Raw genomic sequence first — 17,742 nt, 5'->3', positions numbered from 1 at the left:
ATATCGGAGGAGTGGACTGAGCTCTAGCTAGTCATCCACTCCCCCAGAGAGTCCAGGATTTACTCTCTGTGGCCTCAGTTGCCTCTCACATCCTCTGGGGGCTCAGGCACATACCAGAGTAGCCTGGAGGACAGGGTCTGGATCCACGTCTTTAGCTTCTATTTAGTGAATACCTACTGAATGTCAAATAGATTTCAGGCTCTCTGCAGGTATCAGGTGCCCAAGAGTGACTAAAACTCACTTTCTGCCTTCAAGGAGCCCACACTCTGGCCTCACACGCTCCCTTTTATCTGTCAAATCTCACTTCCTCCCGGGGCACCTGGGTGGCTCAGTTGGTTAAGCGTCTGACTTTAGCTCAGGTCATGATCTTGCCGTTCGTGGGTTCACGCCCTGTGTCAGGCTCTATGCTGACAGCTCAGAGCCTAGAGCCTGCTTCAGATTCTGTGTCTCCCTCTCTCTCTGCCCTTCCCCCCTCTCTCTCAAAAATAAATAAACATTTAAAAAAATCTTACCTCTCCCCAAAGTTTCCCCTGAATACTTGGACCTACAATGTTTGATTGCACCTTCCTGTGAGCTGCCCTTGTGGACCTCATCAGCCTCCTCACATGGCACTCTGTGCTTACCACCTTGTAGTAAGTGCTCAATCCCCAAGGAGACTGTTCACTCCTTGAAGGCAAGCCCCTGTCCCACATTGCTTTGGACCCAGCTCATCCCTCTGCATGCAATGGGTGATCCACCCAACAGATGGGTCAATGGCAAGAGCCTACACACTCAGAGGCCTGCAGCCTAGGTCCAGGCCAAGTCCTCACTCACCCTTCTTCTTCATTTGGCACTTGACATCTGGATGATCAATGACTTCACACACAGCCACACAGCTGAGGATGGGGCCAAGGAGGCTGTGCTGCCATCCAAGGCCATGGGGGCTATAAATGAGGGCCAGGCTCAAGTCACTGGTGAGGTAGGTCCCTTCCCCAAACAAGGATGTCTGGAATGGCAGAGGTCAACAGAAAAGAAACAAGGCTGGGTGAATGTAAAATTGGCACAGCAAGCTGACATAGGTCTTTCTTCAACAGAGTTGTAAATACAAAATTCTCAAGCCTCTTTATCCCCAGTAAAAGGCATATAATATCAAATTATTCTATGACATCATCACAGGGTTATTAGTAAACCCATTCCTATCTGATGACAGTTTAACTAATTGTGGATGTGCCCACCTAGCCTAGAAAACTAGCAGTTCCTATGGTCAAGGTTGAGTGAGAAAAACATAGGTATAAGAGTCCAAACAGACCTGAGTTTGAATCCTGACTATACCTCCAACGAGCTGGCAAGTTACGTAAACTCTCTCGGTCTCAGTTTCTACATCTGTAAAATGGTGATGTTAGTATCTCCTCTATGAGGTTGAGGATGATTCAATGAGATAATGTACATAAAGCATCGAGCAGGACATCTGACACATCGGAGGGGTGGGCGTTTATATTATAATGTATTAGCAATTCCTGTTACGTGAACGCATTTAGCATGGTTACACCAATGGCCTCGCAGAAGCAAAGTCACACACTTATGCACAGCGAGTGGGATCACACCTAAGGATGGAAGTAATCTAAGTCACTACTTGAAAAAGAAATGAAGCTCTCAGACAAAAAACTGTAACCAAATAGGGCAGGCCTATATTAGGGACATGGTAAGTTTTACTCTGTGTTGGTGTCAACCAAGGAGATGTCCAAAATCTAGGAGGCAGGTCCCTAATGGTAGGTGCTAACTTGATGTCCTCCATGAAGCAGCATGTCAGATGAGAGAGAAGGATATCAGGAGACATACCTACAAGTTGAGACTACAGCAGGCAGAGCAAATACATCTTTTGCCCACGGTAGACCATGGCCAAGGGTCTATAATCAACCATGATGGCCAGCATAAAAATATCAATCATGGCACTCATTCATACTGACTCAGAATCCTTCTCAACACAACATTTCAGGTAGCTGTTACCAATGGATGGAATTTGAAATTCAAGTTCAAATTCAATTGCTATCTTTTGGCTGCAGTATTAGGATCTGTTAAGTGAACTCAAACTGCTCTCTGAACAGCCTATGCTTGGGAACTGAGAAATGTCCTATTCAGTGGCACCGGGCTTCTACAATTCTAAGCTGGTTAGGTGAAGCTTAGGGGAAATGAAACAAGCCTTTGCTTTACCTTTGGGAAGCCCCTTGCCAAGTTAGGCAGTGTCCCCATGTCTCAAAAGCTGACACAGACCTTCTCCAAGGACCCTAGGTGTTGTCTGATCTGACTCTGCACCCATTCTAAGCTATAGCTGCCATATATACACAGACTAGACTCCATAGACTCAAGAGCCTTGAGCGAGACTGCTGTAAGCAGAGGCGCACCAGAGTGGGAAAGCTGGGGTATCTGTACCATGAAAACAATCTCACAGCTTCAACTGGCAAGTAGGCTCCCTCAAGCAAGCCCCTCACTGAAAACCCAGACAGAAGCAGCCAAAAGAGCATCCGCTTTACCAAAGGACTCCGAGAAGATGTCTCTAAGCAGCAAACTCCCTGGACACTGAAGAGAAGGTCTGGTATAATCTTCAGGCAACTTCTCCAAGGCCAGTTATGCTGTGAAGCAGAGCCCCCCCAGATTCCAGTAGCCTGGCCATAATAATAGGCCGAGAGCCAGTATAAACAGGCCCGTCATCGTACAAAAAACCCAACTGCACGCTAATCAGCTACAGCAGTGTTGGAAGTCTCTCTAGCCTCAGGGCTGCATCAGCCACAACGGAGCCCATGGCCATGGAGCCAACCCCTCAGACGAGGCAGATGTTGGCATGACTAGGGAAAGGCTGCAGCCCTGCCACTAGCCTAGATTCCCTCTCCATCCACCTATAAAAGCAGTCATTGCTTTCTTAGGGTCTAAGAACGGGAAGAGCCCTTTGCATATATAAACTATTTGAATCCTCTCAGCACACGAGACTGTGGGTGATAACGTCCTATTTTACAGATGAGGACACTGAGGCTCAGAGAGGTTAAGCAATTTCCCAGGACACAGAGTGGCTAAGGTGGTCTTTCTGGTTCCTATATGTAGTTGTCTTCCTATACCTCACTAAGAGCCAAAATAAATGCCAGCAGAGAAGGGTGAGTGACACTGTTTTGACTCCAAAAAAAAAGGGAGGAAAGGACCTCTCCTTGGAGCATCCCTCAATATTTCTAAGGACTGATTCTGTTGGACTGTCCCCTAGGCAAGTGCTTCTCAAACTTCAGACAAATCACCTGGTGAGCTTGTTAAAGTCATCTCTGATCATGTGGTCTGGGGTGTACCTGAGATGTCGTATGTCTGACAAGCTCTTGGGTGATGTGGTGCAGCTGGACGAGGGACCAGGCTGAACAGGGAGGGTTGGATACATAGTGGGATTACCTGGCTTTTATTTATTTTTTTCATGTTTATTTATTTATTTTGAGAGAGAGACAGAGCACGAGAAAGGAAGGGGCATAGAGGGAAAGAGAATCCCAAGCAGGGTCCATGCTGTCAGCACAGAACCTGATGAAGGGCTTGATCTCATGAGCTGTGAGATCATGACCTGATCTGAAATCAAGAGCTGGATGCTTCACTGACTGAGCCACAGGTGCCCCTTGGGATCCCCTGGCTTTTAAAGCATACTGTTATCTGGGCCCCACACCAGAGATTCTGATTGAATTCTTCTGGGATACAGCCAAGCATTGGGATTTTTAAAAGCTTCCCAAGTGATTCTAAATGGGCAGCCAAGGTTGGGAACCATCTTTAAATCCATAGTTCTTAAACTGTAGTCAGTACAAGAATCACACAGAGATCTTGTTAAAATGCAGGTTCTAATTCAGAAGGTCTAGGGTGGGCTCAAGATTCTGCATTTTCACAGGCTCCCAGGTGCTGGTCTGCAGACCACACCTGAGTGTGGCCTCAGTGAACCTATCCCCCCCAGCCTCCCCCAGGCAACTCCCCAGGGTTCTGACCCTCATGTCATTAGGCTTAGGCCCCACCTTGTTCAGGTGGCAATGCAGCCCATTGTGGATGATGGAATGGAAGTTTTCGAGGCGGCTCCCGTGGAAGGCGTAGATTAGGTCTCGTTCTCCTTTGGTCTCATAAAATTTGGCGTTCGCTGGGTTGGAGTACTCAATTTCAAACAGGAAGTCCGGCACGGGGACAGGCGTGTGAGGGGCACCGGTCAGCTTTTGGATCTTTTCGAACTTGAAAACATGTAGGAAGTCGCAATTTTATTGGGGAAGCTGTTAAGTTGTGCTGCCAAAATGGCCTCCTAAAGCTTTGGGCTTAATTCCTATGGGGTCTGCTCACGAGAACTAGTTTCATGAGAATAAAGATAACAATTTATAAATAAGCTTAGAGCTTCTAGTTCAAGATTACTTTCCTATAATAATGTTTTTCCCCACACTAGGCCAAGAAGCACAAACTGCTCCTTTGAACTAGACACCACCCCTAGTTTTCATAACACTGTCACATCCCTTTCCTGCACTCTGTCTTTACAATAGTCTCAGGAGGTAGAAAGGTGTGATCAGTTGCAAAAATGGCCACAACCTTTCCACTCATCCTTGTCTATCACACCTCTGTAATGTGAGTCTGCAGGTAGAATTCCCGGACTCCAACAAGATGTGGCACCTCTGTGCCACCTTGAATCTGGGCTTGGCCATGTGACTTGCTTTGACCAATGGGACCTTGGCAAATATACAGCAAACAGACTTTGAAAGGGCTCGCCCTTAACCATCTGCTGCTGGGAACGCTTCACTGCCATGTGAATGAGCCCTGCTAGCCTTCAGGAGGGTGACAGTCTCGCAGAGGAGGGCCCCAACCACAGCAGCCACCCCAGCGGAAGATGGAGACATGTGAGACATACCAGCTGAAGACTGAGACACTAGATCATCCTGCCCCACCCAGAAGAACAATCCAACTCACTCACAGAATCATGAGAAACAATCAAGGTTGTTTTAATCAAGGTTTTTGGAATGATTTGTCATGCCACAAAACCTATTGATACAGAAGAATGAGCTCTTCCTAAAAGGCAATAATCCTTTTCAAGGCAGAGATGACATCTTTTCAGTGATTTCTAAACAGTAAGTCATAGACCAAAGCCAATCTGTGGCAAAGTTTTCTCTGGGTTGTGTTTAAATGAGAAAAATAAGGACAATGTAACAGATAGATTTATACTGCTGTAAGGTTGCCTGCCATCCTTTCTTTGGAAGAATTGTCCTTTTTTTGAGAACATCCTCCTTTTTTATATTAAAACATCCTTTTATAAAGTGATGATACATGGCAGCCTCACGTCCTTACTTGGACATGATAAAAGGCTGAAAACCCTCACTCCATATGGCGCCAACACTCCATATTTTAATGGAACTTAACTGGTCCATAATGAAAAGTTAAGGAGTCACACTGCCTTATCTACTTTACCTACAGCAGCCAACATCTAGCAGGTGCTTAATACCCACATGAAGAATTAATAAATCTAAATTTAGCAGATGACAAAAGTGAAACCCAGGGATCATCTAGCAGTTAGCAACCCAGCCTGGACTTGAATAGGGATCTCCTGACTCCCACTGTGGGGCTCTGTGTGTTATTTACCATTTACCAACAGAGATGGACGTCCCTAGACACCAGAATCAAAGATACCAAATTCTATGCCACTTAAGGAGGATTTCTGTCTTGAGCAGGAGCTTGTAAAATTAAATGTTCTTAAAATAAAATTAAGTAAAGACCAGTACAGATAAACCCCTGCTGCTGCTCAGAGAAAAGAGCACCAGATCAGGGATCTGCCTTCCTACACTCAGGTTCCTGCCATCCCAGCCTGTCCCTGGGAGATCCTGGCCAGGCAAGGGAAACCGAATTACAGAATGTCTGATCTGTGCCAGAAACTGTACTGGGGGTGGCATACATTCTATCATAGCTCCCCTCTGAGTTAGCTATTAATATTCACAATTTATAAATAGGGAAAAGGAGACTCAATAATGGATGGAAGTGGGATTTGATCCCAGAGCCTAAAGTTTTCCATTACTTCCGGTTCTGCCTCTCTGTTTCCTAACAACTGGATGAGGCCAATGTTTCTTAAGGTGTGGTCAAGGGTGCACCCTTACTGGATTTACCTGGGGTGCCTGTGATACCCAACATTTACGAGCCCTTAGCAGAATGCCTTAAGGCATTCTTCTAAATGTGAAAAGTCATTCAATTCTCACAGCTAGTTCCCTGTGGAAGTATACTATTATTGTTCCCATTTTATAGATGAGGAAACTGAGTTAATGAAATGCACCCAGTAACCTGCACCAGGTTCACAGTAAGAGGGGGAACACAGGTTTGCACTGCCAGTGTGCAAGTTCCTGAGGCCACTCCAGACACAGAATCAGCATCTCTCAGGGCAAGGTCCAGGAATATGCATTTTCAACAAGCTTCCCAGGCCATTCTGGTGCACAAGGAGGTCCCAGAGCCCTTTAGCTCTAGCAATGTGCTGTCCTACAGACCAAAGTCTCACCTCTGACTTCCCTGCACTGTGGATTGTCAGGACCTTTGAGGATAAAATCCAGCTCACCAGATCCCTGGCACGTTTGTCTTTGTCTCCGGAGGACTGGAGAAGTTCTTTCAGGTTGGGTAGCTTGCTGGCATCTGCAAGCTGAAAAGAGGAAAAATCTCCATTAGCAAGGATCTGGAACCAAATGATAACTAGGGGGCCCTCTGGTGGTAAAGCATAGAATTGCACTCCTTTCATGTTTCAAGGAATTTCTTAAGAAGAAAGGTACAGGTGTGGATTCCCTTTCCAAATACCGAACTCTAAAAGCTCTGAATGCTGAAACATTGTTTTGTAACTCATTTGCTATAAAACCTGACCTGAGATGATGTGAGGTTCACTTAGTCTTTATTTTTAAAATCTTTTTTTTAAAGATTTTTAAAAAATCTTTGTTTTAATAGACACAGTTTATTTATTTTTGAGAGAGAGAGACAGAGCGTGCGCATGGAGGGGCAGAGAGAGGACACAGAATCCAAAGCAGGCTCCAGGCTCCAGGCTCTGAGCTGTCAGCACAGAGCCCGACGCAGGACTCGAACCAATGAACCGCGAGATCACGACCTAAGCCGAAGTCGAACGCTTAACCTACTGAGCCACCCAGGTGCCCTTAATCTGTACTTATCCCACTTCCTATTACTATTGATGTGATACATTTTGCTGCAGGAATATTAATGTCTGATTATGGAATACCACCTTGCTGGAGGAGTCACCAAATACATGGTATATACAAGTGTGGATAAAGGGCTATCAAGGCCTTTTCCCTTCAGCATCAGTTAACCTCCCGTCAACCTGTCTCCCGGAGACCAGATGGAAGTAGTACGTCAACTACGTACATAACCAGGCAACACTCCTTATGGTAAAAATGACCCAGGATGGTAAACTGGACCTGGACTGGAAGAAACTATGAGTGGGCAATCCATGGCTTTGGGTTTCCCTGAGTGGTGACTTTTTGTGAGGACTCCGGCAGCTGTGTCTACGGTGTTCTTACAAGAGAGCTCAGCCCCTGTGGAACATGGAGCTTCATTTAGGTAGGCACTCCCCCACCCCGCTCCTTACACCTCAGCTGTCACTCTCAGGAGGTAAAGACAAGCTCCTGGACCTCTGTGTGGGCTGCTATGGGGACTTAAGCAAGAACAGAATGCCGATGCTGCCCTGCAGCGAGTGTCATTGTCTCCAAGAACCATCCTGTTTAGGCTGGTGCCCCATGTGAACAGAGTCAGGAAGTTTAGTTGTGTGGGTGCAACACATTATTACCTTTGTAAAATTGGGCAGAATCTGAATTGAGAAACACATCTGATGCCAGGATTTCTTATAAGGGACAGGGGACCTGGATTTACAGAAAGCTACAAGGTTCTATAGCTTTTGCTCAGAAATTACAGCTCACTAGGAGCCAAATCTCTCCAGCATGGCATTTAAAACACTACAGACTAATGTTGAGTGAACATAGCTTGGGTTGTACCACCTCCAAGCTTTGCTCATTCAGTCCCCTGGGATGCTCCTTCCTCCACCTCTACTAACCCAGGCACCCCTCTCTCCTCTAACCCGAAACCCCTCAGTCCCAATAATCCCTCCCCTGTATGGCTAAGACTCCTGGAGGCTGAGGACTATCTTGTGTTTTCCTTGTTCTTTCTTTTTTTTTTTTTTTTAACATTTATTTATTTTTGACAGAGAAAGAGAGAGAGAGAGACAGAGCATAAGTGGGGGAGGGGCAGAGAGAGAGAGGGAGACACAGAATCGGAAGCAGGCTCCAGGCTCTGAGCTGTCAGCACAGAGCCTGACATGGGGCTTGAACTCAGAACTGTGAGATCATGACATGAGCCAAAGTTGGACGCTCAACCGACTGAGCCACCCAGGTGCCCCTATCTTGTGTTTTTCTAATTCTCTTTCCTGGGTGTAGAGGAAAGAGCAGACAGATCTGGGTTTGAATTCCTGGTCTGTAGGCAAAGCACTGGACCTCAGGACCTGAGGCTGTACCTCAAACTCCTCTAACACAGAATCCCCGCTGCTTCCATGTCAGGTTGCCAAGAAGATGAAAGAAAGTAGTAGATCTAAACATGTCCATTTCTTTTCTTCTCCATTTGTCTAGAAAGCTGGCTGTTGCTGACCTTGAGGATTTTGTTTCTTAACTCTGTTGTAGAAAATCAGAAACATTTCAGGATTGCTTTATTCCTGTCTCTGTTTCCAAAGAATCAATCACTAGCCTCAGACTTCTAATACAACAGTCTCTATATGCCTTGTGGAGCATCAGTGAGGATCCAGTTAAAAACCGTGGATGTGTGGGTGTGTAAATGCTCCATGAGTATTGCTGCTCCACAGTGGGGGAGTCAGAAAGGTAAAGAATTATGACTGAAATCTATTCATTGTCATAACAAAGATGTATACTAACTACTAAGGGGACCAGGCAGGACTTTTGCTAAGTGAGGGCTGGGGGAATAAGGGGTTGTCAGGAAAGCTTCACAGAGGAGATGCCCTGTGACCTGGGCTTCAAATGCAAAGGAGCAGAAGCAGGAAAGTACAGTGTGTAGTCAGGGAGATGGATGGTGACTTGGTGAAGTGTGCAGGCTCTTGTCCCAGGCAGCCTGGGTCTAAACCTGGGCTCTTAAACCCCTACTAGCTGTGTGACCTGGGTGAGTCATTTGACCTCTCCTGTGAACTGTCAGACCTTGAATCCTGTGTCTCAGTTTCCTCAAACATACAATTTGGATAGTATTAGTAGCCTCTTCACGAGATCCCTGTGAAGGTTAATCAGGTTAAACAAACACGGTGTTAGAGCAGTAGGAGGGTATTAAGTGCTCTTGTGTTAGTAGGAGTGCCACAACTGTTGTCCTCGTTAGCTGCAGGGAGTTCCATGTGGCTGGAGGCTAGAGTATGGGGGAGGGGTCTCCAGAAGGAACAGGAGTGAGAAGGTAACATCAGTCTATGAAGGCCTTGACCCACCTTGCGGATTCAGGGCTTTGTTCTATAGGCAATAGAGAGCCACTGACAGTACCCTCCGGGGGCCATCCCCACAGCCTGCTACCTGCACAATCCAGAGGACACCCCTCAGCAGCCTGTGGCCTCCTCTGACCTTCTTTTCTACTCCTGATCCACACTTGTTATCCCAGAGCCAGAGCTCAGCCCTCCTTCCCACGATTACTGTCCCCATCACTCCTGTTCTCAAATCCCACCTGTGAGCCACAGCCCTTGCCAATAGTCCAGAACACAGGGAGCAGCAAAAGAACAGTTAGCTAAGCCAGGCCCCTTTTATGGGTTCAGTCTGGGAAAGTGGGAGACATCCCTCCTGGCTCTGAGCTGGACCTTGGCCTCCCCCTGGAGCAAGATCTCTTCCAGAACCCACGCCCTCTCAGTGCTACCTGCCCAGATAGGGCCCCTGTGTGTCCTGCCCACTTTGTCCACTCTTTAATCCCTCAAACGACCTCCCGTATGTCCCATTTCACTTTTCAAGCTACTCTGAAAAATAAACCTGCTCCAACAAGTTAACAGGAGTCTTCCTCTTATGACCAAAACCTGTCTGCATTTTACCAGGGCCTTTGAGGAATGAGCCATATAAGTAGAGTTGCCCGATAAAATACAGTCTGTTCAGTTAAACGTGAATTTCAGATAAACAACAAAATCAATTTTTTTAGTATAAGTATAACCTGTACAATACTGAAGGCATAATTGCACTTTCAAAATCATCTGTTACTTATCTGAAATTCAAATGTAACTAGGTGGCTTATCCTTACACTTCCCTTAACAAGACCCTTCTGCATCTGGTCTGGCTGGCCTCTCTGCCTAACACCTCTCGCCACAAACTTCACACCTGCTGCCCCCATGCTGTTCATCAACTGCCCTATGTCTTTCCTCTATGCTTCTGCAGCTGCCTAGTGTGACATTTCACATCTTCAAGGCCAGCTCAAAGTCACCTCCCCTGTCCCTGACCACCCATGACTTCTGTGCTCCCCACCGCTCCATGCAGAATCCCATGCTGGTACTTGATTCTCTGGGGCCACCTCAAATCTGGTTGGGACAAACACTTCCCGAGGGCCAGCCACATCTTATGTATCCTGCTGGACCCCCTGCAACTGGCCTAGAAGCTGGCATGAAGTTCAGAACAAGAGAGTAACTGCTGCTATGTATTAAGGTCTTATCATGAACCAGGCACTGGGCTAGATGCTGTGCATGCATCATCTCATTTTATCCTCACAACAGCCTGCTTTTTTTTTTTTTTTTAAGTTTATCTATTTATTTTGAGAGAGACAGAGAAAGTGAGCGGGGGAGGCAGAGAAAGAGAGGGAGACAGAGGATCCGAAGCAGGCTCCATGCTCACAGCAGAGAGCCCGATGCAGGGCTTGAACTCGCCAACTGCGAGATCATGACCCGAGCCGAGGTTGGACACTCAACTGAGCCACCCAGGTGCCCCAATTCTTTATATCACGACAGCCTGTTTTAAAGGAGGGAGGAAACAGGTTTGGACAACGTAAGCACCATGCTCAGGGCTGCACAGCTATTCATTCAACGGCAGGGCAGAGACATGAAGCCAGGCAGGCTGACTCCAGAGCCTGTTCTCTGGGAGTCTCTCCTACCAAATCAATGGAGAAATAAATGTATGTATGTATGTATTTTAAAGATTTTAAGTAATCTCTATACCCAGCATGGGGCTCAAACCCACAACACTGAGATCAAGAGTCACATGCTCCACTGACTGGGCCGGCCAGGCGCCCTTCAATGGAGAAATTTATAACGGACTATTTTAGCCCAAAGGAGCAATTCCAGCAGAACTTTAAGAGGCTGCTTGGGAAGCTAATACAACCAAGAGAGCTACTGGCTGAGCCTAAGCCCTGTCACAGGGACGGAGAAAGGTGTATGTAACTTGTAGAACGGAGCAGGGTCAGGAGGTGGAAAACCCTCCATGCAGACAAGAGTGACAAACCACAGTGCTTGACAGCAGAAGGCACTTACCAAAAACTTGACTGAGGAGAATGAGAGTTCAGGAGGAAGGAAGGCATTTCTGGGGGTTTAGGGGAGAAGGCAGAGGGGAGGGTTTACGGAGTGGCTGGGATGGGAGTGGTGGGGAGGATTCCGAGAGACAGAGCAGAGGGCACTCCCAGTGGTACAAAGCATGGTAGACAGGCAAAAGGTAGTCCCAGACTTAAAAGCACCCAGAGCCAGAGGGGTGATGCAAATGAGTATGGGGGGAGCCTAGGAAAGCGAGGTGAGGACAGTGTTGAACTGGAACCCCCTGGCTTAACAAGGGGCCCAGCCACCAACACCCAGCTGCAGCCGGGTTCTGCCGAAGGGTGACTTCTATCCAGGCTATGGAGCCTCAGATGTTTTTCTTTTAAAAAGAAATCACCAAACTCCTGCTTGTTCTTTTTTTTTTTTTTTTTTTAATTTCCCAATTTCTAAAAGGTCAGAAGAACAAATAAAGCCTGTCATCCCACAGACCACACTTCTGCAGCCTCTTTTGTGAGAAATAAAGAAGTATTTAGTTGGAGCAGGGGCTGAGGAGCCTGGGCAGGGCTTGAACAGTGGGCCGTGCTGGGGGGTGGCAGGGGTTTGAGAAAGGAAGTGTCTCAGGAAACAGGTGGTTTGGGTAACAGAGAGGACAAGGGCAGGGAACCAGGAGGAGATGAGGGGAGGAAAGGGAGGGCCAATGACCCTGGAAAGAGACAACTCATGTCTTTGCTTTGAGTGAGGAAGTGACAGGGCAGCCCAGTGGGCACTCTGCAACCAGATCATAATCTCCTGATGAGGAGGCCTCAGAATGTGTTTACAGAAGCTGCGGTAGGTGATTCTTATCACTAGGAAAAGGTGGGGATACTCAGGTTTAGTTATTAAGCAGAAGGGCTGACAGCAGGAAAGAAAAACATCTGGAAAAAAAAAAAAAAAGATCCTCGTCTAGGAAGATGCCAGAGGTCATAATTACTAGATGTGGGTGGAGGTGCTAAAAGGGAATGAACCGAGAATCTTGTTAAAATGTAGGTATTGATTGGGTAGGTCTGGGGTGGGGCCCAACATTCTGCACTTCTAACTAGCTTCCAAGTGATGCCGATGCTGCTGGTCCTCAGGCACACAATGGGTGGCAAGGGTCTGGAATTGATACAAAGGAGCCATTCCTCCTGACCTTCTACCCTCAGAAAGGGTCTTCAGGCTAATGGTGAACCAGGGCATGATATTTACCGGGGGAAAAACAAAACAAAAACCAGTTGTGACACCAATGACAAGATTCTGTGTCAAGTGACTCAGGAACATGAACTGTGCCCAGGATAGCTCAACCTGAAGTTTGGGAGCCAATGGTCATGGCTACAGGACATCCCAAGAATCTTAGAAATGCTCTGACCTGATAAGAGCTTAGCCAACCCTTTTCCCAAGGAACAAAGTCAGAAACCCTCAGCTGGAGGCAATCAGCACATACCTAATTTGATTCCTCAAATATCTGATAAGCAGCTCTCAGGCCAGGCCCTGGGAATACAAAGAACTCCCAGTGCAAAATCAAAGAGCTGACTCAGAATAGAAATGTCCTGGAGCACCTGGGTGGCTGAAGGGCATGATCTCACAGACTGTGGGTTCAAGCCCAGGTTTGTGGGTTCAAGCCCTGTGTCAGGCTCTGTACTGACAGCTCAGGGCCTGGAGCCTGCTTTGGATTCTTGTGTGTGTGTGTGTGTGTGTGTGTGTGTGTATCTCTCTCTCTCTCTCTCTCTCTCTCAAAAATAAATAAACATTAAAAAAAAAAAAAAAGAATAGAAATGTCCTCCAAATAAGGCATGAGAGGTAAGAGACAATTTGGGTGCTGTGATGAAATAAGGCCAGAGCCATTCCTAAAGCCAAAGCTTGGTTCAGCAAGGGATGTTCCCAGGAAAGCAACAGCCAATAGAGTAATTCAGCCAGAGTCCTAAATTTTGGAAACTGCAACACATGTGTGATAGGTGTGTAATGACACCTCATAGTGCTGAGAAAATGAATTAAAAGTGGCTGAAAATGATACAATGAAAATGAAAATGTTCCCAAGTGCTTCAGCTAACAATAAGAGACTTTTTAACAGCTCCCTACCTTCCTTCTTCAGCTAACCACAATATAATCCAGAAGGACAACTCTGGACCTGATTCCATTTTCTTTAAAAACTAACCTTTGAGGGGTGCCTGGCTGGCTCAGTAGGTCGGTGGAGCCTGTGGCTCTTGGTCTCGGGATCGTGAGTTCCAGCCCCGTGTTGGGGGGGGGTAGAGTTTACTTAATAATTTTAAAAAGCTAATCTTTGGATCAGACACAGGTCCAGATGCCAAGTTCTCTGCATCTTTCCTGTAATTCATGTAACACGTGGCAAAATGAAACCTAAAGTATACTTATTTAAGAATGTGTGCATGCCCCCAGCCATCGACATGCCAGGCCCTGCCTGGTGAGTGGCTTTCTCCTGAGAAACTGCTCATTAAAACCATGCCTACAGACAGCCAAGAAGCTGTTCAGCCTGGGCTAGTTTCCCTAACAATGGTGCCCATATAAGGAATATGGCGACAGAACAAGGTGGTAAGAATCTGTCCATGTTTCTCCAGTGGCCCTCAAGAGAAAGGGTGCACTGTCTAGAGGTGGCACAGTGCGCCCCATGGCTGGACAGTCTGTCACTATAAAGGAGTGGCTATTTGGGGCTACCTGAATTGCCAATGCTCTCCCAAGGGACTTACAGGTACGAGAGGAAGGAAGGAAGTGCCTTAAACTGAGAGCACAGATACCTATGGGGAGGGATGTGAAATCGGGTGGGCTCTATCAGGGGCACTTTTCCTTTATTGGTATCGTTTGTATTTTTTTTTTAATTTTTTTTTAATGTTTTATTATTTTTGAGACAGGGAGAGACAGAGCATGAACATGGGAGGGTCAGAGAGAGGGAGACATAGAATCTGAAACAGGCTCCAGGCTCTGAGCTGTCAGCACAGAGCACGACGCGGGGCTCGAACTCACGGACCGCGAGATCATGACCTGAGCCGAAGTCGGCCGCCCAACCGACTGAGCCACCCAGGCGCCCCTCGTTTGTATTTTTTATAACAAAAATATATCCAACCACTATTTGCAAAATTAAATTTTATGGGCCCCTGGCTGGCTCAAAGAGTACAACTCTTGATCTCAGGGCCATGAGTTTGAATCCCACAGTGGGTGTAGAAATCACATAAGTAGGGGTACCTGGGTAGCTCACTTGGTTAAGAGTCCAACTTCGGCTCAGGTCATGATCTCACATCCACAAGTTCAAGCTGCGCATGGGGCTCTGTGCTGACAGCTCAGAGCCTGGAGCCTGCTTCGGATTCTGTGTCTCCCTCTTTCTCTGCCCCTCCCCTGCTTGCACTCTGTCTCTCGCTTTCACTCTCTCAAAAATAAATAAACATGAAAAAAAACTTTAAAAAAACATAAATAAATGAATACTCTTTAAACAAATTTTTATAGAGTGTGAAGAAATCCAAACAATTACAAAGCTCCCTTTGCATTCATCCCATATTCATCAAACAAACCTTATTCTTTTTGCCAAGAAGACAGGAAAAGAGCACACTGAACATTCTAGTCCACTTGGATGTTTCTTGGTAAAAATTAACAAGGTGCATTGTGGGGTACCATCTCTAGTGAGTTTGGTTCCTCTGACCCCAATCTCTCCTCCTCTGTCTACCCATCCTGAACAGATCCTCCTCTCACCCTGCCACCCCAGGGGTCTTTCAGAAATGCATCCTGGATCTCACCAATACCCTCCCCTGTCCAAGAATAAAATCAACACATCTTGGTAAGACATGCTCAGTCCTCTTTACTCCAGTCTACCTCATCTCTTCGTGTTCCCCCACGAGAACCACACTAAAGTACAGACTTGTCCTTCTCGATGAGCACCTGGCTTTCTGCCCATCCTGATACTCCTTCTAGAATACCCCTTTCCTCTTCTCTGCTCCTTCGATTCCTCCATGTCCCTAGGGACTCATCATGCCATCAGCCACTGCCTCTACTTAATGCTGCCTGACTCCAGTCCACTATCAAGGACTGGGATTCTGGCTCTGGACTCCCATATTATATATATAGAGCTTACCCATAGTACAGCTGAACACCTTGTTAACCTCTCCTTGAGTCTTTAATTCTGCATCCTTAGCACCTGGCCCACAGAAGGCATATCATCTACTGACAAAAGCGAAGGAAGTTTCATCCCCAAGGCTCTGGTATCAGAAACTCACAAAATTGAACATCTGAATTTTCAGAATAAACCATGGGGGAAGTCAGTTGGCTTATCTTTCTCCAAACTCCTGCTCCCTGTACTCTGAAATACCTGTGCACTGTGGTGTCCTTAACACATCCCCAGCCTGGGCTGCAATGGACAAGAGGCTGGGTCTTTGTCCCTAGACCTCCTGGGAGTGATAGCAAAGAGGGAACCCAACACTGACCACCTCATCAGAGAAAATTCTAAACATCTGTTGATTCTAAACATCTCCCTTAATCTTTAACATAGTTCATAACATTCATTGACTTTTTAAAAGTTTGTTTATTTTTGAGTGTGGGAGAGTGGGAGAGGGGCAGGGGGCAAGGGGGACAGAGGATCTGAAGTTGGCTCACTGACAGCAGAGAGCCTGATGCAGGGCTCAAGCTGACAAACCGTGAGATCATGACCTAAGCAGAAGTCAGATGCTTAACCAACTGAGCCACTGAGGCACCCCCAATGATTTCTTTTTAATGTTTAACTAATTTTGATTTCTGGGAGAAATCCACTCTGTTAATGAAGAATTCTTTTTATACACTGCTAGATTCAGGATCATAATACTTTATAGAGGATTTCTACATTTATACTCCTGAGTGACATTGGCCTATAATTTTCTTTTCTTGTATTTATCAGATTTAAATCAAGGTTGTACTAGCTTCTTTTTCAATACTCTGGAAGAATTTTACACAAAGTTAAACTGGAAACACTTAGTCCCTCATTGCTTGCTGGAATGCACCAAGGAAACCAGCTAGGCCTGGAGTTTTCTTTAAGGGAAAATCTTTACTAATTCAATGTCTTTAATGATTATAGGTTATTTTGATTTTCTCTTATAGAATCAATTTTGGTAAATTACATTTTTCTAGGTAATTCCAAATATTTGAATTACAAAGACAATTGATATCTGGAATGCTGACCTTTAGGTGAACTCTGTAAGAAATTAAGTGCCTTATGATTCATAGGAGAATAACAGCTTACATGTGTACTGTATGTTACAGTTTATAAAAGTACTGCCCATATATAACCTCATTTGAAGTCTGGGTATCTTTAGTGATTTTTGGTATCTTATTATTGGCAAAGGGATGGGTAAGTTCTGATTTAGCAGAACCATCTGATTCAGATCAACACCCTACTGTTGGCCATGCTAGGAAATTTTGTGGAGGCCTATGCAACTACTGAATTCTTCACTTCACTCCTGGGAGTCACTTGTCATGAACACTGCAGACACCAAGTGTGTCGATATTAGGGTATGGGTGAGTATTCTGAGTTCATGGAAACCTTCCCTAAGGCCTGGCTAGGAACGTTAAGTCTGGGGGCTGGTATGTTTACTAATACGGGTCCCCAGGCCACGTGGCCTGGGATGCAGAGGACAGCACGGGAAGGGGTGGAGGGAAGCACACTCACCAGGGCCTCAAAGTCCTTGCAGTCGTGGCGGGCATAGGACGTAGGGAAGGGCCGCAGCACTGAGTCGCGCTTGTAGCTCTGCAGCGCCGAGGCGAAGAGGCTGCAACGGAGGTCAGCGGCCAGCATGTCGCGGCCCACCGCCTCCCTGACGGCCGCCCAGCCTGCTGGCTGCATCCGGGTGGCGGCGCGTTGCCGGGGGAGACGCGCGGGTCACGGGCTAGGGCCGAGCCTGCGGTCAGCGCGGAGCTGGGCCCAGGGACAATGGGCCAGAGGAGACCAGGGTTCCCAGGCCCGGGGTGGAGCTAGGCCGAGGGAAGAGCGACCGGGGTAAGAACGTGCTGACGAGTGTCTTCGGCGGGGGGCCGGGCCGGTATGCTCGCTGCCCGAGGAGACCCACCAGTCGAGTAGAGGCACCCGGCTGGGCCCGCAGGTCAGCCTAGGGGGTTGGGCCTGGGGATAATGGGGCCCGGAGGGGGGGTGTCCCAGGCCTGGGGGTGGGGCTATGACATGGGATGAGACGACAACGGCGGGAACGTGCTGACACGTGTCCTCTGCAGGAGCCTGGGGCGGGGGGAGGGAGGACACCCCCAGGGGGAAGCCGAGGAAGACCCCCCTCCCC

At 47.1% G+C, this 17,742-nt stretch overlaps 1 protein-coding gene across 4 annotated transcripts in view; it reads right to left on the bottom strand.

The window, feature by feature from the left end:
• The window catches only part of PARP16 (poly(ADP-ribose) polymerase family member 16), a 27,602-nt gene extending 9,860 nt beyond the window's left edge, over nucleotides 1–17,742 (bottom strand). Inside the window, exons 1-4 of one of the 4 annotated variants that reach the window (XM_042941696.1) lie at nucleotides 17,124–17,742; nucleotides 6,500–6,637; nucleotides 4,005–4,211; nucleotides 814–985 (exon numbers count right to left, since the gene is read on the bottom strand). In XM_042941696.1, coding sequence (XP_042797630.1) covers nucleotides 814–985; nucleotides 4,005–4,211; nucleotides 6,500–6,637; nucleotides 17,124–17,297 — 691 coding nt within the window. In that variant the 5' untranslated portion in view covers nucleotides 17,298–17,742. The remainder of the gene's footprint in view (nucleotides 1–813; nucleotides 986–4,004; nucleotides 4,212–6,499; nucleotides 6,638–17,123) is intronic. The other 3 variants (XM_042941695.1, XM_042941692.1, XM_042941693.1) reach the window with 3 other exon arrangements.

Source organism: Panthera leo, chromosome B3 (assembly GCF_018350215.1).
Source record: "Panthera leo isolate Ple1 chromosome B3, P.leo_Ple1_pat1.1, whole genome shotgun sequence".
Lineage (NCBI taxonomy): Eukaryota > Metazoa > Chordata > Mammalia > Carnivora > Felidae > Panthera > Panthera leo.
Note: the sequence above shows the minus strand (reverse complement) of the source record. Positions and strands in the feature narration are given on the sequence as shown.